General features: G+C 37.2%; 1 protein-coding gene across 1 annotated transcript; it reads right to left on the reverse strand.

The window, feature by feature from the left end:
- Positions 1 to 11,222: 11,222 nt before the first annotated feature.
- On the reverse strand, positions 11,223 to 14,243 carry LOC110011925 (uncharacterized). The gene is made up of 6 exons (XM_088879929.1): positions 14,133 to 14,243; positions 12,503 to 12,787; positions 12,300 to 12,376; positions 11,927 to 12,214; positions 11,745 to 11,843; positions 11,223 to 11,654 (listed from the first exon to the last, which is right to left on the reverse strand). Exons 4-6 carry the CDS (start codon positions 11,997 to 11,999, stop codon positions 11,518 to 11,520), a joined length of 309 nt encoding a protein of 102 aa, XP_088736055.1. The 5' UTR covers positions 12,000 to 12,214; positions 12,300 to 12,376; positions 12,503 to 12,787; positions 14,133 to 14,243; the 3' UTR covers positions 11,223 to 11,517.
- Between the last annotated feature and the right edge of the window lie 6,606 nt (positions 14,244 to 20,849).

Genomic DNA, 20,849 nt, shown 5'->3' on the forward strand with positions numbered 1-20,849 from the left:
CTTAAACTAATTTGAAAACGGTCTCCAAATAAACTAAAAATTTGTACATTGGATGTATGATTGATATCTATTTTTTAATTGTATTATTAGTATGTTATTTTCGGCATTTAATTATGTATGTTGGTATTTGATATCGTATATCTATTGTTTAATACATGGATTGTATTTATTTATTTAGCATTATTATATTTGATATAAATGTGTTAATTATTATTTATTCAATAAACAATGAGGACGATCACAAAGCCCATTGGCCTAATGCATGGTTTACTTTTATGTTGGGTGAGGCCTGCATGCCTCTTTATTTTAATTCCTTCTTTCGTTTTTAGCCTTGAAATAATAAGTCTTGCTTTCTCCAACCTTTTGTACACCCCCAATTTTTGATTGGGGTTTCCAATTTCAGTTGAAATGAGTGTAGTTAGTAATGTGAAGTTTCATTTATTTTGAATAAATGTAAGCTTCAACGGAGATAAAGGCCTAGGCCTGTTCGACGGAACTCACGATGGAAGAAGAACAATGAGGAAGGCCTATTTGAATGATAAGGGGTTACTATTTTATAATTGTTAGGGCCACACCCTAGATTGACTATACAGTCACTGGGGGCTCAGTAGGTCACTTAGGATTGGGCTTGTGATCATCCAACAGGGGCGTGCTAGACTTGTTTTTGCATGTGGTGTATGTTTTAATATCTGAAGTGTGATGTGTTTGAAATGCAACTGTTTATACTCCATGATTAAAACTGTACATGCAAAAATCTTATAATGATTAGGTCTCAGTTACAAAAAAACATAACTCTCGCTTAGATGGTCCAAGTTAAATATTAGGCCTATAATGGATTAAAATTCAAATGGTTTGATTAAATCCAAGCCTTCCATCAACAACAATGTCGCCTGCATGCTACCTTCACCCGTTCGTGGTCTCACGAGAAGTGGCACGTTTGGAATGGAAGAAAGCTACACTATTATTGTGAATGAATGGAAAATACTCATGTTTCCCTGTCTCACGAGTTCTGGAGGCCGATACTTGTGATATTCATTTGGTTGATAGGTTAGGCCTAACACTGAGTAGCATGATTCGCTAGGAGTCCTCGGTATCACGTGAAGAGGCAAGACAAAATAACTTGGAGATCTCATTGTTTGAGAATGGTATAGGTTACCACCTATAAAGTCCTTTTGTGTGTGAATTTGTAAAAGTGGGGCATGGAGAATTGCGTTTGTGAACTCCAAGCACACTAGAAAATAGTTTCCCGAAAACCTCACTTGACAGCTGGGTTTTTTGAAGAAATAGTGGGACGGGTTAATAACTGAAAACCAAGTCTTAAACTTTATATTTAATATTACAATAATCTATTAAATTTCTGTTTACATTTGATGTAGATGTCTTAAGAATCCACTCACTGCAATTCTTGAGGCTAATAAATTTAACGAAACAAACTACAATGATTAGGTGCGAAATCTTAGGGTTGTCATAGATTTCGAGAATCAGACCTATGTTCTGGATGGGTCTCTTACTCGGGCCTTACCAGAAGGGTCTACATGGGAAGTACGTTTGACGTTCAAGAAGTGGCATGAGGATAATCGGAAAGTTCGCAGTATCATACTGGTGTCAATGACCAATGTCTTCTTGAAACTGTACGATGGGCATGATCATGTCCAATTGATTATGCTTCGCATGAGCCAGGTTAATGCGGTTCCGGACTGGCATATTAGATATGTTGTGACAAAAGTATTTTTTTATGCCAAGATGATTGAAGGGTCTTCCATATAGAAGTATGGGGTTAAGATGCTATCCCTTGAGGATAAGCTCAAGGACTTCAAGGCTGATCTTGAAAAAGAGACGTACGTTGACGTGATCCTTCAGTCTCTTCCTCCCTTGTTTGACCCATTTATCATAAACTATAACATTAATAGGCTTGACAAAGACCTTCATGAGTTCATATGCATGTTGGTCCAGTACAGGGCAATGATTGAAAAGTCTACGCCACGATATTGCTAAGGGAGGCTTCAACCTCAAAAGCGAAAGACAAAGGGGCGAACGTTGGAGGAGGAAGAAGGGTAAGACAAAATTAGCTACTGCAAGTGCTCAGAGCACTCCTGTTACCCCACTGAGCATGGGCAAAGGGAAGAGGAAGGCAATTTGGCAGTAATAGATTTCAAAAGATGTTTGCATTTATTGCCGTGAAAATGGGCAATAGAAGAGGGAGTGTTCGTCCTCTATAATCAAGGTATAATTTGTTATTGAGCCTTAACATAACTACTATATACCTCTGGGTATTAGATACCAACTGCCAAGTTCAAATCTACAAATGGTTTGTAGGTGGTGAAAAAGAGTAGAAGGTTGAGACAAACAGTCTGAAACTTAGCAATGGCAGGGTTGTTGCTCCTGTTGTTAAAGGACTTGATACGCGCAACTATTAGTGATCATGTTAGGATAAAGTTGAAAGGATATACTTTTCTAACCTAACTTGATCAAATTATGTTTTTCTCAAATTATTTGATTTTGATCAATGATGGTTATTTCATTTGACAAAGAATAGTTATTCTTGTCTGCTAGGTCGGTTACCTAATTATGTCCACACTATCTCGTAATTGGATTATAAGTGCTTAAAACAAATGATTAAAATAGATAAACAAGATAAACTCACAGATGTGGCATGGGAAGCTAGGTCACATGTCTCTAATTAGGATAAGGAAGTTGGTGAATTCAACAAGTCTAAACATAAACAAGTTGGGTCTGAAAGCTTGCAAGTCTTTCCTGAGCAAGATGAGGATCGAGAGGCACTTTATAGGACAAAGTGTTCTAGCCAATGGTATATTGGATTGGATCCAATTAGTCATTTATGAGTCATTGAATACACAGAGCTAGAAGGGGGTACCAAGTCTAAGGATCTTTGGAAGGTTCGGACAATTAGACTTGAAACAGAGAACCAAACTGGTTGCCAAATTAGTTCCTTTGATTGGATCGAGATAGTGTGTATTCAGTGGGGGTTCTTGAAGTATCTGACGAGAATGGTGTCTCTGATAAGGGAGGGATCGAACTTTGTTGGACTTGGTTCGATTTTTTTTTCACTGAACTACCTTGGCCTATGTGGCATGGCAAGCCTGTTTGTGCAACGTACTTTAGTATATGGGATGATCCTACATCATTAAGGGACTAGTGGGATGCAAACTAGGTTTGTACAAATTTATTTGTTATCCTAAGGGAAATTGGATTTCATTGGATAACTAACGTGAGGAGTAGCTATTGAGGAATCAAGTGGAAACACACCTTAGTCAAATGTAGCAAACATCATTTGTAATCCAACTCTTCCACTAACTTCCAGAGGGATTACTAGAACACCTTAGTTACCTAATAGGTACAGGATTCTAAGTCTGTTCAATCAATTGGATTATGATCCAAAGACATAAGGAGAAAGCGATGTAGGACATTGGGTTGGATGAATGGCTTGGAGCCATGAGATTCAACGTGGAGTACAAACTAGGTTTGAAACTTCCTGTATCTGGAGTATCCATGTAGAAAAGGTCATACAGGGTATGACTCAGGTCAAGAATGAGTTGGTAGGTCAGTGGAAACTTAGTTGTGTTCCTAGTATTTTAGGTGTGAACGATTTACTCATTCGGAATGATGCAAAGATGTCGGGAAACACTGAAGCACAAACATAATTAATGCAATTCTCCTTGAAGGAATTGGATTCCTTCCCTTATGATAGGGTTAAGTTGTCCAAGACTTAGTCTTCATGGACTGATGAGGAGCTTAGAAAGATGTTTTACATCCCCAATGTCTTTTGCAGTTGATAACATGGGTATGTGGTCCGATGCACTAAGCTGAATTTTGTGTGTGCTTTTAGCATAACAATGGATATTGGGAGTGTATCTAGAAGGCACTACATAGCAGTCAAGATTACTCTTTAGTACCTGAACAAGGATTAAAGAAGTGTTCTTGATGTAAATCAATGGATAGTTGATTTTGGAAGGCTATGGCCATAATAGCCTCCAATTATGTGAATGGTGACTAGTCTCAATTTGAATAAACATTCAGACTTGATAGTGATGTGGTGGCATGGAATGGTTTCAAGCAGGATGCCAGAATGGTTTTCACTTGGAAGTCAAATGTACAGTGACGTTAATAGTTGCTCAAAGTATTTTGGATGGAAAATCACATCCAATGGTTGAATGTGGAGCATAACACGACCAAGCCAGTAGTTAATTGGAGCATAACACGACCAAGCAATGACACAAGCAAAAAGACTAAGATCTCATCACAAATTCAAGGAATATTCTTAGACGCCACCATTAGTTCAGAATGATGGTAGATAGAGGTGACGTGCGGTTGGACAGCGTCATTTCGGCAGAAAATATGGTAGACCCATTAGATTGAGCTGGTATCACAAATTGTTAACTTAGATAGGTCTGAGGGATATTGGGGATTAGCTTTAGGTCAAATGTGAGATTGTTAGAATAGGTGACTAGAAAGTCAATTGGATTGGCAGTTTTGGGAACTTTTTAACAATCTTTATGAATGTGATATTATCTTGATGAATGTAGTAAACATTCAACTGTGGCACCATGTATTTTTTGTGCTTACTATTTATGTTGAACGGTGTTTGAACGTCACAGTAAATACCACAGACCAATTGAATAACCTATGTAGTTAGGTTGCGCATTGGATGATAGCTATGGAACCAACTTCTGAGGGTTAGTCTAAAACATTCCAAGTCAAGGACCTCGAGACTGGATATCGAGAGTCAGAGAGATTTGCATTAAGTATTGCATTGATTGGATGAGTGTTGTGTTTCATCGACGACAGACATGGGATGTCCATGCAATTTTACTAGATTAGTTGACGAGGCTGTTAACTGATTCAACTGACTAGCGGGAATTATTATAAGAAAGCCTTGGAGGCTTGGTCGGTATGACTTGAATTTCTGGCTTCAATAATACAGGATTAATCCTTAGACTTGAAGAATTATGGCAGTCACATGCATACAGTAGCTATATTTTGGATTTGGTGAGAGATGACAGTGTCGAAGATGTGGTTATCATAAGCCTTTTCTAGTGTAGTAGGAGTATGTAGTGAGGATGTTGGATTTCAAGATATAATCCATCGCCTATCAATATATAATGAAAATATCTCCTATGCGCTCTGAGATGGTTTGGACTCTCTAAGTCTATGGCAATAGAGATTGGTCGAATAGGAAATGGTTTTCTTTATCGATCAATACAGTAAACGCATTTAAAAAACTCAGCATAGTTGCCTGGTCCCAGATGGGAACCGACGCCCAATTCCATGTTCTAGACTAAGACTGGGAGATGGTCGACGGAAGGACGAACCTGTGTTGAACTCGACAGCCTAAATGTTCACGCCAATATTCACCTACTCTCTAGTGTCATAGACCGTTACTAGACTGTCACCAATGGTGACGGGCGTTTTTTATTAATGATCAATTGGAAATAATTAATTAAAATTAAAATTTAATTATTTATTTGTGTTGGACATAAGGCACAAGTCCAGTTGAGGGTGAACCTAAAGAGTCACACACAAATCACTATGGAATTGATGGAATTAATTTGAAATTAATTCAAGAAGAAATGAATGGATATAATCCAATTAAATTAATTCAAGGAGAATATATAAATATTTAGATCATTTATTTAATAATCCATTTGATGGATGGCTTAAGAATTATTTAATTGAAATAATTATTGGGCTTAACACCTTTAAATTGATTAGATTAATTTATTAGGTCTGGCATAATTAATTGATTGGATCAATTAATAAGTGTTTGGGCATAGATTTATTTAATTCTATTAAACGAATCTTTGAACTTTTTTGGGCTAAAATTAATTTAATTAATTACTATCTGATTGACTTTGGTTCGGCTTGATTTAATTTGATTATATCAAGCCTGGTGCATATTTGAAGTCCAAGCCCATTTTAGGGAAGTTGAAGCAAGTTAAGAAGGAGTTGAAACTCCTTGCCATGATAAACATGATGGAGTGGTTATTTCATCATGGTTCGAGGTTATATGCATGTGGGTGTATAGGTCGCCTTTGAGGCACACTTGGTAGTTATTTTATTTTGAATCCAATTGTATGTGATATACAAAACTACACACATATCCAACATAACCTACCTCCTAAGCCACGAATTTTGCTTCATTTCTCTCTAAAAATATTCTCCTTTATTACTATATTGAATTTTATTCAAGTTATAACATAAAACAATCCAAAAGCACTAAATAATAGTGTGTGTTTGGAGTTGTTTTTTCTTCTTGTTCTTTGTTTTATCTAGCAATAGAAAAAAAAAACTATATCTATTTCATTTTGTGGTGTGGACAACTTAGAGAAATTCTAGTTTGAACTCTCAAGTGAACATCTATAGAAGGAAAAAGGTAAAGTTTCATGTTATATTTCAATGTCTTTTTAGTTTATCCTTTAGACAGATGTGTACCGTGTGTTGTTTATTGTTATTATGCATTTGAGAAACCCCAAACGCCGAGAATTTCAAAGGAAATGCCCCTTTCAATTGTTTTAATTTTTTTTATTTCACGCTTCTGCCGCATTCTCCGGCCATTCAAATTCTTTAAATGTCCCCACTAAGGCAATCCCCTTGTGCTAGGATCATTTGTACAATGTTTATTGCATTTCGTATAAGGAAATCCACATTCTAAAACACCCTCAGTTTGCTACTTTCCTACTGCGCCTTGTTTATTTCATTTCTGCTGTCGAACTCTGTGTTGCTATTCCTATCACTGCCCTATGAGAGTGTCGGCGGAGTTCTGTTGTTGTTGCTATCAGGGAAAGTAGTCGTTTACTACGGACTACTAGCCCACATGGTGTCATTTTCCCCATATTGCGGAAGCCGTCCCATTATCAGAGATCTGGTACCTAACCCATGGGGCCAAGGCGAGTTGCTGTAACCAATGCAAGTTCAGCTAGAATGATAGGGCAAGATGCTGAGCGCCTGAGAGGGGCGGCGTTGCATAGCAAACGTGCTGCGAACCAAGAGGATGAAAACTCCTGGTTGACTAAGATGGTGAATCATTTGGGGAAGAAGTTCTCTTCCCTGGAACAGGAGATCACGGTGCTAAATCCTAAACTTGAGGACTGTCGACAGGTGGTCGGAGAAATGGTCGGTGCTTTTGGAGGTGGTGGCATTGCTGATATGCGGCGGGAAATGTAACAAATATCTGTTTAATAAATGGAGCAATACAGCCGTTGCTGCTCTGCATGCCAGTCACTGCCCAGTAGGTGCGCGACCCGACGCACGCTCGCTGGAGTGCGTGCCAACAGCAGCAGGTCGTTTATTGTTCAGAAAGGTTGGGCCATTTCTCTTGAAAAATTGGATTTTCCTGATCTGTGCAATTTTGTCTGGAATTTTTAATTTTGGCTAATTTGTAGATAAATTAGATTTTTCTAAAATTAAATTGTGACTTAAATTAATTTGAAAATAATTTCCATACAAACAAAAATAAATTGTACATTGAATGTATGGTTGATATCCATTTTTTAATTGCATTATTAATATGTTATTTTTTGCATTAAATTATATTTTTGGTATTTGATATTGGATATCTATTATTAAATACATGAATTATATTTATTTTTATAATATGTTAATATTTGATATAAAGGTATTAGTTATTGTCTATTGGATAAACAATGGGGATGATCACAAAGCCCACTGGCCGAATGTATGGTTTACTATTATGTTAGGTTAGGTTTGCGTGCCTCTTTGTTTTAACTCCTTCTTTCATTTTCAGCCTTGAAATAATAAGGCATGCTTTCTCCCTCCTTTCGTACTCCCCCTAGCTTTTGATTGGGGTTTCCAATTTCAGTTATAATGAGTACAGTTAGGCATATTAGGTTTCATTTATTTTGAATGAATTTAAGCTTCCAAGGAGATGAAGGTCTAGGCCAGGTGGACAGAGCTTACGACAAAAGAAGAACAAAGAGGAAGGCCGATTAGAATGACAATGGGTTACTATTTTGTAATAGTTAAGCCACACCCTATATTGACCATAGACTTACTGCGGGCTCGGTGGGTCACTTAGGATTGGGCATGTGATCATCCAACAGGGGCGTGATAGGCTTGTTTTTGTATGTGGTGTATGTTTTAATATTTGAAGTACGATGTGTTTGGAGTGCATCAGTTTATACTCAATGATTAAAACTGATCCATGCAAAATCTTATGATAATGAGGTCTTGATCACGACAAAATTTAACTCTTACTTGGATGATCCATGTTAAATATTAGGCCCATAATCGATCGAAATTCAAATGGTTTGATTAAATCCAAGCTTTCCATCCACAACAATGTGGTGTGGATGCTACTTTCACTAATTCGTAATCTTACAAGTCGTCGCACGTTTGGAATAGACGAAAGTTACACTATTATTGTGACCGAATAGAATATACTCCTATTTCCCTATCTCAAGAGTCGTGGGGACAGCAATTGAGATATTCATTTGGTTGAAAGGTCAAGTCTTATGATGAGTAGCATGATTCACTTGAAGTCCTGGGGATCACATGAAGGGGCGAGGCACGGGATCTCATTGGGTGAGAATAGTATAGGTTACCTCTCATAAAGCCTTTTTCCGTGTAAATCATAAAAGCAGGGCATGGAGAATTGTGTTTGTGGACTCCAAGCCCACTAGTAAATGGTTTCTCGAAAACCCCACTTGAGAGTGGTGGGCTTTTTGAAGAAACATTAGGACGGGTTAATGACTAAAGACCAAGTCTTAAACTTGATATTTAATAATACACTAATCTACTAAATTTTTGTTTATACTTGATGTAGATGTCTAAGAATCCACTCACTGGAATTCTAGGGACTAATAAATTTAATGGAACAAACTGCAATGATTGGCTACGAAATTTTAGGATTGTCTTAGATTTTGAGAAACATAAGTATGTTCTGTATAGGTATCTTCCTCGGGCCTTGCCAGAAGGGTCCACATGTGAAGAACGTTTGACGTTCGATAAGTGGCATGACGACAAATGGAAGGTTCGCAGTATCGTACTGGTGTCAATGACCAATGACACCCAAAAATAGTGCGATAGGCATGATGATGTCTAATCGATAACACTCCGCATTAGCCAGGTTTATACGGTTCCGGACCGACATATTAGATATTCTGTGACAAAAGCATTTTTTGGTGCCAAGCTGATTGAAGGGTCTTCTATATAGGAGCATGGAGTTTGGATGTTATCCCTTGTAGAGAAGCTAAAGGACCTCATGGTTGATCTTGAAAAAGAGACGTACATAAACGTGATCCTTCAGTCTCTTCCTCCCTCCTTTATCCCATTTATCGTAAACTATAACATGAATGAGGTTAACAAAGACCTTCATAAGTTGAAAAATATGATGGTCCAATACAAGGCAATGACTGAAAGGTCTGCGCCGTTGGTATTGGTAGGGGAGACTTCGACCTTAGAAGCGAAAGCCAAAGTGGCTGAACGTTGGAAGAGAAAGAAGGGTAAGACAGAATCAGCTACTGCAAGTGCTCAGAGCACTCCTGTAGCCCAGATGGGCATGTGCAAAGAAAAGAGGAAGGCAGTTCGGCAATCATGGATTCCGAAAGATGTTTGTATTAATTGCCATGAAAAAGGGGCAATAGAAGAGGGAGTGTCCAAAGTCCTCTATAATCAAGGTATAATTTGTTATTGAGCCTTATATGACTACTAATATACTTCTTGGGTATTGGATACCAGCTGTAAAGCTCAAATCTGCAAATAGTTTGTGGGTGGTGAAAATGAGTAGAAGGCTGAGACAAACAGTCCTGAAACTTAGCAATGGCAGGGTTATTGCTATTATGGTTAAAGGACTAGATAATTAGTTTCTGGGTTTAGATTTATTGAATTGGATTGAATGAATCTCTAGACTTTATTGGGCTAAACTTAATTTAATTAATTATTGTCCAATGACTTTGGTTGGGCTTGACTTAATTTGATTATATCAAAACCCAATGCATATTTGAAGTCCAAGCTCATTTGAATGAGGTTGGAACAAGTTAAGGAGTTGAAACTCCTCACCATAATGAATTAATGGAGTGCTTATTTCATCATGGTTGAAGGTTATATGCATGTGGGTGTATAGGTTGCGTTGGAGGCAAACTTGGTAGTTTTTGAATTTTGAACTCAATTGTATGTAATATACAAAACTACACACATATCCAACATAACCAACCAATGAGCCACGAAATTTTCTCAATTTCTCTCTCCAAAAAATTCTCCTTTTTGTTCTATATTGAATTGGATTCAAGTTAGAACATAAAACAATCCAAAACCACTAAAGAATAGTGTTAGTTTTGAAGTTGTTTTTCTTCTTGTTCTTTGTTCTATCTAGTAATAGAAAAAGAATTATAACCATTCCATTTTGTGGTGTGGACAACTCAGAGAAATTCTAATTTGGATTCTCAAGTGAACGGCACAGAAGAACGTAAAGGGAACATTGCACACACTATAGAAAAAGGCAGGATTTGGGGCGGGTTTTGAAACGGTCTTTTTACCTTTGGAATGGTTACAAAAATACAGAATTTATTTGGAGTGGACTTTGGAATGGATGAGGAACGGTTCGGAATCTGTCTCTGCAAGAGGCGTTACAAAACTCTAGGAACGATTTAAAGGAAAACTGTTCCATATTGGGATAGTAACTGCATCGGTTCTTGGTAACCGTTCCTAATATCTATTTAGGCTGAAAAGTTATTAATTCAGCAATTGGAACAATCTGGGATGGTCACTAGAACGGTTCGTTATGATTTTTAGGTGAAATTTTTGAACGGTATTTGTATTACTCGTGAGTTAATTTTGAAACTATTTGCTCTTGTAATTTAGGAATGGATGTTGGACATTATTTAGTAACAAGTGGCTGAATTTGGAACACATTTGTAGAACAACGTTAGAAACACATGTACGAACGATTTGTATAGTTTGGAACACATATGAGGTACTTATTGGTAATGCTTTTTGGAGCGGGATTTGGAACAGTACTTTGTAAAATTTGTAGCATTTTGTTTAGCATTACTAAAACCGTTCCTATGTTTGAATTTTTTATTTTTTATTATTTATTAATATATTTAATAAATATGAATAAATAAATAAAAAAATTAGATGTTAATAAATTTTAAGATATAATTAATTTGATTTAATGAAATTTGAATTAACTTTATCTATAAATTTAATTAATTAAGTAAATATAAAATAATAAAATTTAAGAAACATTACGAAATATATATAATATAAAAAAATATTGAATTACAAAATAGAAAAAAATATAAAATCTAATCTAAATACTCCTCGTCGTCCTATTGATTCTTGACCAAGGGATTCGTTAGAGGCGATGCTGCAGTCGATAGGAGGCTCGCATCTGCCACATCATGTCCATCATGTCGGCCATCATCGTCTCGAGACGGCCGATGCGGTCCTCAATCGCTGGTTTGAAGTTGGCGGTGTCGGTGGCGATGGCAATGTGAATGTGCGGCTAGAGACATGGGCCTTACAACCAAAGCCGTATACTCAGCCCTTATTCTTGCCCCCAACTGCAGCCAACCACATCTGTTGCTCCGTCATCACCACCGAAGTGTCGGACTTGGCGGGGGCACCGAGGTCGTTAGCTGTGGCTAACAATCCTCCAGCATCTTTTGGAACATCTCCTATAATACAAATAAAATTGTTAGTACTTTATTCAATTAATAATTAATTATTAAAAAAATAATATAAACTATTTAGCTACATATCACCACCTCCGCTGCCCTCGACCCGCCGCAGCCGCTGTCCTCTTTCTTCTTGTAGCAATGCTCGAATAATTCCATCTGCTTGGGCGGTCGATCGAGCTCCGTCTCCTGTATAAGGAAAAAATAGTTAATTAATTATGCCGCATACTATTTATAAATAATTATTTAACACACAAATAATTTATATTTACTTGCCAATTCCTCTTGTGCAAGCTGACTGAGGAAGACCCCCCGATAGACAACCGAGGATGCTGTGGGGTTCATCGCCTGGTTCGCCTTATTCTTTGTGGACTCCTGCTGAAAGCCCTCACTAGCCCAGTACCCTTGGAGTTGGAGCTAGATCTCGTTGGCCAACTATAGCGGCCTGACCAGACAGGATCGGACGACCGAGAAGGTCTTCTTAATGTACTTCCAGGCCCATATGTGGAAGACACGAAATAGGGACTCATCGTCGCAGTCCCACTAGTGGGTTATTTTCACTAATAAGATTAACAAAATATTAGTAAAATAAATTAAACAATTAGATTACATATTAGAAAAAAAATATAATTTAAACCTAATTACCTTCATGCTCTCAAACTAGAAATGCTGATGCGCTGGTGGCACCTGCCTCAGACACGGCCACGGGTGGGGAAATGTCCCTGCACGACCACATTAATGCGCTTGTGAAACCGCCGGTCAGCCTTAAATGTAATATAAATTACACAAATAATTAACCTTTTAAAAATAAAATAATTCATTATAAAAAATTAGGTAAACCAACTTACCTGGCGTCATGGAGGCTGATGTACTGGTATGCTAATTGTGGGGGATTGTTGGTGATGGTGGTGGAGTAGCCGCCGGTTTGGAGCCGTGCATGAAGCTCCAGATTTATGAGCATTATCAGGAATCTGCGGGGTGGGAGACAGTACGGGCATACGAGGGGCTGTGGGTAGCCTAGGGGATGCTTCCCCAACCTGGGAAGCATTTGACGGTACTGGTGGCAGTATCGGGCCACGACCGCGGCCACGCCCTCAACCACGCGGGAGAGGCGGCGTACCACTAGACATTACCTACACCAATTATATAAAAGTATTAGTCTAAATTTTTTTATTACTGACATTAATATGTCATTAATATATTATTGATAAAAAATTAAGAAATCGATCTAAATTAATTTTTTCATTATTTACATTATTATGTAAAAATATAAATATATATTGGGAATATTGCTCTAATTTATTTTAATTTTTGTGATTAATATTTAAAATTATTAATATTTGAGAAATTGGTCTAAATTAATTTTGTGAGTATATACATTATTATCTAAAAATTTTATTTGAATATTGTTGTAATTTATTTTAATTATTTTGATTATTATGTAAGAGTGTTACTATTGGAGAAATTGGCCTAAATTAATTTTGTGATTACGTAAATTATTATGTAAAAGTAATTTGAGGGAATATTTTTTTAATTTATTTTAATTATTTTGATTAATATATAAAAGTGTTAATTAATATTGGAGAAATTGGCCTAAATTAATTTTGTGATTACGTACATTACTATGTTAAAATGATGCTGGGGAATATTGTTGTTATTTATTTTATTTTTTCTGATTATTATGTAAAAATTTATAAGTGCATTATTGCTAATATTGCATTAATTGTTCGAAAATGCATTATTAATGTGATTATTATCTAAAATTTTATTTAATTGCATAAATTATAGAAATTTGTGTATTAACACATAAATTGCATAAATTTAACATATAATGCATAAATTGCTTAAATTACAAAGAAATTGCATAAATTACACATGTGTTGCATAAATTAAAAATAAATTGAATAAACTACACATAAATAGCATAAATTACACATAAATTGCATAAATTACATATAAACTTTAAAAAGTACCAAAAAATTTAGAATAATTTTTACAAATACCAAAAATTACAAAAAAATATTTTAAAAAATTACAAAAGATTATTTTCACAAATTTTAAAAAATACCAAAAATTACAAAAAATTATCAGAAAATATTTTCTGAAAATTTGTTTTTGTAATTTTTTCAGAAAATATTTTCTGAAAATTTTCATAAAATATTTTCTGAATATTTTCAGGAAATATTTCTGAAAAATATTTATAAGACTTAAAAGTTGAATTTTTTCTTAAAAAACCATTAATTTTCAGAAATATTTTATAATTACCAACTATATATAAAAATTACAAAATGCTAAAAAAATTACAGAAAATATTTCTCTTTAAAACCTGAATTTTTCTCCGACATTTTGTACAAAAAAAAATTAGAAATGGGGGGGGGGGGGGGGGAGGGAGGAGAAAAATGTCATAGAAGTGGGGGTCGGGGTGGGGGTGGCCAGCAAATTTTTTTCGGAAATGTGGGGTGGGGGTGGGGGAGTTACCTGGAGATGGAGAAATCAGCAGCGAAGAGGCGGCGAACAGCGGGAGGGAGGACAAGCGACGCAGCAGCAGAGGGAGGGAGGGAAAAAGAGCAGGAGGCAGTAAGGAGAAGAAAAAATAAGTGTTCTATATATATAGAATTTTGGAGTGGGCGTATGAACGGTCTTTTTTAAGTACTCATTCCTACGCCAGTTCCTAACTTACAAAACGACATCGTTTCATTTGACGATCATTACTAAAAAATTGTTCCTATCTAGTAACCGTGCCTAATACCCATTCCAAATAGTGCAATAGGGTATCATAGTACTATGTAATCTATTCGAAATTTAAGTAAACCATTCCTATTTGTATCTCAAATTCAATTTCCTAAAAAATTAAGAAAATTAAAAAATATAGGAAAAATCGTCCAGACATGTTTGTGATTAGGACCTGTTCACATACAATTGCTCATACAATTCATTCAAGAAGGACCTGTTCACATAAATATGTTAAAAATAAAAAATTAATAATATTTAATGGGAATACACTACATCGAATTGGATTAAGACTTACTCGTAGTATGGCGTGACTACTCCAAAATTGGTCAATATGTACGTGTCAATTATGTGGCGTTCTGTACACTGACATATCTCTTCTTTGATGCACTACTACCTCGACCAGGGTAGTTTAAAACAGACCATTGGATACAAGTGTTGTTCATATAGAGGTCGTCATTTCTAAGTGGCTTGTTCAGTTTGTAAGGAATCTAGGGTTCAATGTAGTGAGAAGTGAACATACTGATTTCTTCTACAATGTAAGTTTTTACAATTGGCGCCTCGAATTGTGCTTTGTTTTTCACCTTCATTTTCAAGCCTCGAAGGAATCTAACGACTGAATATTTATTAAAAACATAATATATTAGAACGACATACCAAAATCTAGAATAACTTGTGTAACAATTACCTCGTAAATGGATATATCCAGCTGTATTGCACAGGCCTCCCCAAGCGCGCTTCATTTGGAAGATGAACATTTAGGTGCTCCATTGAGTTGAAAAAAGCCGGTGGAAATATTTTCTCAAGGTTGCACAAGATGGTTGCCACACTACCCTCCAATTCTTGTAAGTTGTTCAAATCAAGCGTCGCCGAACATAGGATCTAGAGTAGAAGGCTGACCTCAGTCAATGCACTCCACATTGGCTCAGGAAGCATTTCCGGCAATCGGTATCAACTTCTACATGAATACATGACAATCATGACTCTTCATTGCGTTAAGCCTCATTACCTTCATGTCTACACAACGGGCCAAATTAGATGCATACCCATCAAGAAAGTTCAGATGACTAATCCATTTACATATCCTCCACTTATGCTCTTTGGTCAAAGTATATACTACTTTGGGCATTACGTTCGACCTTCTCTCATCCACCTCAAATTCCGGTCCATTACATATGATCTTAAATTCCTTTCGTGCATTCAGAGTATCCTTTATTTTTCCTTTTATATCCATCACGGTATTGAATATATTGTCAAACATATTCTTCTCAATGTGCATGACATCAAGATTGAGTCTTATCAGATAGGTGAACCAGTACTCGAGCTCCTAGAAGATGTTTTTCTTTGTCCACTTATGCTCTATATCGTATCCGTCTAAGAGTGACCATGGCACCTCCACCGCAGGACTGAACTCTTCAACCCATTCGCGGATCTGTTCTCCCATCAATCTTGCCCGTGCAACCTTCTTCTCTACTCAATTCTTAGTAAATACTTTCTTGTTCCGACGGTACGGATGGTCTGGGGGGTGGAACAGTTTCTGGCAATCAGAGTAGCATGCCTTCCTACCCTTTTGTAGGTAGAATGCACTTGTGTCCTCCATACAAATTGAACATCCCATAACACCTACGGAACTCCATCCAGACGACATCCCATATGCGGGTAGGTCGTTCACAGTCCACATCAACGCAATGCGCATTGGGAATATCCCATCCATTGTACTATCGTGCGTCAGTACACCCACATGCCATAAATTCTGCAACTCCTCGATCAACGGCTCTATGTTAACGTCGACGAGACGTTTCGAATTGGAGGGATCGGGGATCACCATCTTCAGGAACGTATACTCTTCACTCATGCACATTCTCGAGGGAGATTGTACTGTGTAAGTTATAACAGGCCAACACGAGTACGTAGGATCGTACTGTCCGTGCAATGCGAACCTATATGTGCACAAACCCAACTAATATTACAGGGCTCTAGTGTAAAATCGGGATATGCCTGGTCAAAATACCTCCATGTCTTTTATATCAGATGGATGACACATGGATCCCTCGTCTATCTAATGGTTGGCATGCTACGTCATTTGCTCGACAGTCACTTCCGAAGCTACAGCCTCTACAGGCGAGGGTTAATTGACAGGTACCTAAGAATGGCATACGGTGTCTTCTTGCAATTAGGGTTCCGCTCTTTGGTCGGCTTGTACCTAGCTTCCCCACAAAACTTGCAGTAGTCCAAATCAATGACATCCTTCTAGTACAACATGCAACCATTACTACACACATCAATCTTCTCAACAGGTAAGCCTAAGTCATCAATTTCTCCGTACTATAGTAATTCTGGGGCATGGTGTGGTCGCGCGGCAATACGTGATCAGCCCACTACGTATTCGATCATATATATGCTGAGAAATATGGCTCTCTTCTTTGATATTCACCAACTCAGCTACAACACCCAATTGAGATTAGGTGCAACCATTCCACAACAGCTTCTCGGTAGTGAAACCAATCTGCCAACCCAGATATATAACCGTACGGGCACTCATCGTAATATGAACTAGGCCCTGCATCAGTTGGACGCGACCTCGTACCATCGTCGTTATAATTAGAAGATCAGACAGGCGGCCCGGCAACATCATTAACCATCCTCTGCGTCGAATTTATCTGCGCCGCATCAGCCCAAAGGCGTAGCCGTCCGTTGCATAACATGAGAAAAGGGGGTTTGCTCCTCTTGCAATGGGGGCGTCGTTACGGTTTTTTTTATAGTGACATTGCTGCTCAACTATAGAAACAAAAAAGGTAAAGTTTCATGTTTTTTTTATTTCTTAAAGTTTCATGTTTTGTTTCTATGCTTTTTGTTTCATCCTCTAGCCACTTGTCTAGCTTGTTTATATATTTGTTATCATGATTTTGAAAAATACCGAATGTCCGAGAATTTCAAAGAGAGCACCTCTTTGAACCATTTTAATTCTTTTAATTTCACGCTTCCATCGCGTTCTTGGGCCATACTGATTCTTTCAAGAGGCATAAGAAATGTCATACATCTTTCTGATTTCCTCATCAATCTTAGGAAACTAAGTCTTGAAAGCTTAACCCCATGCCTCATGAGGAAGAACCCTGGTTTTGAGTTTTCCATCTTGAATCTCTTCAAGACTTTCTTGATATACGAGGCTTAGGTCATTCCCAATATCCTTCTAGATCAATCTATATAGATCTTGATGCTAAGGATATAGAAAGCATCAGCCAAATCATTAATGGAGAACTACATAGAAAGCCATGCTTTCTTGTCACCCAACATCTTGACGCCATTCACGATGAGCAAGATATCGTCCACGTAAAGCACAAGGAACACAACTAAGCTCCCACTGACCTTCTTGTATATATAAGTGTCAAATGCGTTTTTTGAAAAAATCATAACTGTTTATAACTTCGTCCAAATGAATATTCCAACTTCATAAAGACTGTTTCAGTCCATAAATGGACCTATTGAGATGGCAAACCTTTTATTCTTCTCCTTTAGATATGAAACCTATCGGTTGATCCATATAGATCTCTTCCTCAATGAAACTACCTATGCAATGCCGTTTTCACATCCATCTGTTGTATCTCATAGTCATAATGTCCAGAAATGGCAACTAAAATCTGAATAGACATGGCCATTACTACAAGCAAATAAATTTTCTCAAAGTCCATAGTCGACCTCTGAGTATAACCCTTCGCCACTAGCCTGGCCTTGAAGGTAGTCACCTCCCTATCGGCTCCAAGCTTTCACTTGTAAACCATTTATGCCCAATAGGCTTGAAGCCCTTAGGTGGGTCTACCAAAATCGATACCTTATTGGAACTCACGGAGTCCATCTCCGATCTCATGGCGTCAAGACACTTTCCCCAATCGATGTCAGACATCGCTTCTTCATAAATCTTTGGATCAGTATCCAACTGATCGATCACCAGTAAACTGTATCTCCCAGGAATTGGAATATTTTCACTTGGAACTACAGGCATGGTAGATTATGCTATTGTTGCTTGAGGCGTTGCTTCACTTGACTCCACAAGAAGCAACTCCTCAAATCAGGTATCTGGTGTAAAATCCTTTTTTAGGAAAACTGCATTTCTCGAAACAAACACCTTATGTCATGATGGATTATAAAAACAATATCCCCATAGTTTCCTTCTAATATCCGATGAACCTACACAAACTAGATTTCAAACTCAGTTCGTATCCACTGGTTTCTTGACAGACAGGGGACTTCCTCATACCCTAAGGTATTTATAGGAAGCAAGCTAGCCATATCATATCTCATATTGTCTTGGCCACAGTCTTAGATGGCACCATGTTTAATAATTTGGTAGTCGTCTCAAGAGCATAACCCCAAAAGGATAGTGGCAATTTAGTGAAGTTCATCATTGATCGAAACCATTTCCAATCGTTCAACTGTGGCATTCCAGGAGGAGTCCACTGAGAGAGAGTCCCATTCTCTTTTAGATAATTCAACAATTCTCCACTTAAGTACTCAACTGTAGGAATAGTTGACCAAAAGCCAATTAGATTAGCGATTTGGAGAATAATTCAAGTAATCTTTATTTAAGAAAAATGTCGTTCTGACGAATATGGTAAGTATTCATCACTTAATGACCCATGTAGTTGGGTTCGGCATTGGATGGCGGCTGTAAAACCAAATTCTAAGGGTTGATCTGAAACCTTTGAAGTTGAGGACCTCGACACCTGGCATCGAGAGTCATACTGAGACTTGTACTGAATATTGCATTCATTGGATGAGTGTCGCATTTCATCGGCAACAGACTTTGAGGAATCACGGGAGTCGCATGCATGCGATGACTGTATCTTAAATTTGTGCTAGAGGTGATCATGTCTCAAATATGATCATCATAAGCCTTGCCTAGTACAGTCAAAGTATGTAGCGAGGACAGTGAGTTCCAAGGAGAGGATCCGTCCTCTGTTAAAATGTGATAGAGGTATCTTCTATGTACTTGAGATGCGTCTATGCTCTATAAAGTTGTGGCTACAGTATTTTGTCGAATAGGGAGAAGATGTTCCTTTGCCGAGCAATTTGGCGCAATGCGATCTCAAGTATTAAGCATAGATACCTAGTCCAAGATGGGAACCGACGCCAATTCCATGTCCTAGACTAAGGACGGGAGACAGTCGATGGATGGACCATACCCATATGGACTCGTGAGTTTAAAAGTTCACATGAAAATTTACCTGGTCTATAGTGTCATGGACCGTTGCTAGATGGCCACCCAGGTGACGGGCTTACTTGATCAAGGGTTGATCGAGAATTATTAATTAAATTAGATTTAATTAATAATATTGTTGGACACTAGTCCAAGTCTAGCTGAAAGGTGAACCTAAAGAATCACCCACAAATCATCGAGAAGGAACGACGAATTAATTGCAAATTAATTCCGTAAGTAATTGGAGTAGTTATATATGAGATGGATCTATTGGATGGATAAGCCCAAGGATAAATTGATTCGATTAATTTATGGTCGGCTTTAATTAAATTAGATTTAATTAATTGGGTCTTGTATTTTAATTAATTAAAATCGGCTCAAGCCCATCAACTAAGTTGGTGAAAATTGTTAAAAAAGAAAATTATTGACTAACAAATTCACCTTTGGAAAGTGCCATGTTAGTGATACTTTATTTGAAATAAAGGATTTTATTACCTTATGGATGGTTAAATGAACCTAAACATATTTTAAAGCATCAATTCAAGGTATATATATGTGTTTTAGTTATTTGGAATAATTAATGAATGAATGAATACCCAAAAATAGTTTCCTACTCTCCTAATTTCTACTCGGCCAACCCCCTCTTCAATGTACACTTGGTGTGTATTTTTCTCTCTAGTTTTCTTCTAGCAAAGAGAATTGAGGAATCCCAATTCCGCTGTGGTGTGGACGCGACGTTAGAGGGTCTCTACATTGAGGCCTTGGGTTAACGAATCAAACGAAGGAGGTTCAAAATAAATCAAGAAAAGGTAATTCTTCATTCAGGTTTTGTTCCTCTTATTTTTCATTCTACTCATACCCCTATTAATTTTATTATCATTTAATTTTATTAACTACATCGAGCACTCGAAAACTCTAAGGGTACACCCCTTGGAATTATAGTTTCATTGCGATTTCATTTTATTTTACGAACCGTTTCCACTTGAGCGTTCCCGGGCCGATCCACTCGCACCTCGTAGTGCCTTTCAAGTGGTATCAGAAGTCAGTTCTATGTAGGGATTATGTTATTGTGTGAATAAGCATGACAATATGTTCTCTATTGGTTTTGAAGCATGACATAATTTTTGCTTAGTCTTGAACAATTATATGAGAAAATTAATTTGTTTATTTTTTGCAATTTTTGATGATTTTAAGTATTTTATGAAAATTAAATTTTCTGATAAAATACTTATTTTAATTTCAGATTAGTGTATGAAAATAAAAAAAAAAAA

The sequence above is a fragment of the Sesamum indicum genome, linkage group LG4 (genome assembly GCF_026168435.1).
Source record: "Sesamum indicum cultivar Baizhima isolate 11 linkage group LG4, ASM2616843v1, whole genome shotgun sequence".
NCBI classification, from domain to species: Eukaryota; Viridiplantae; Streptophyta; class Magnoliopsida; order Lamiales; family Pedaliaceae; genus Sesamum; species Sesamum indicum.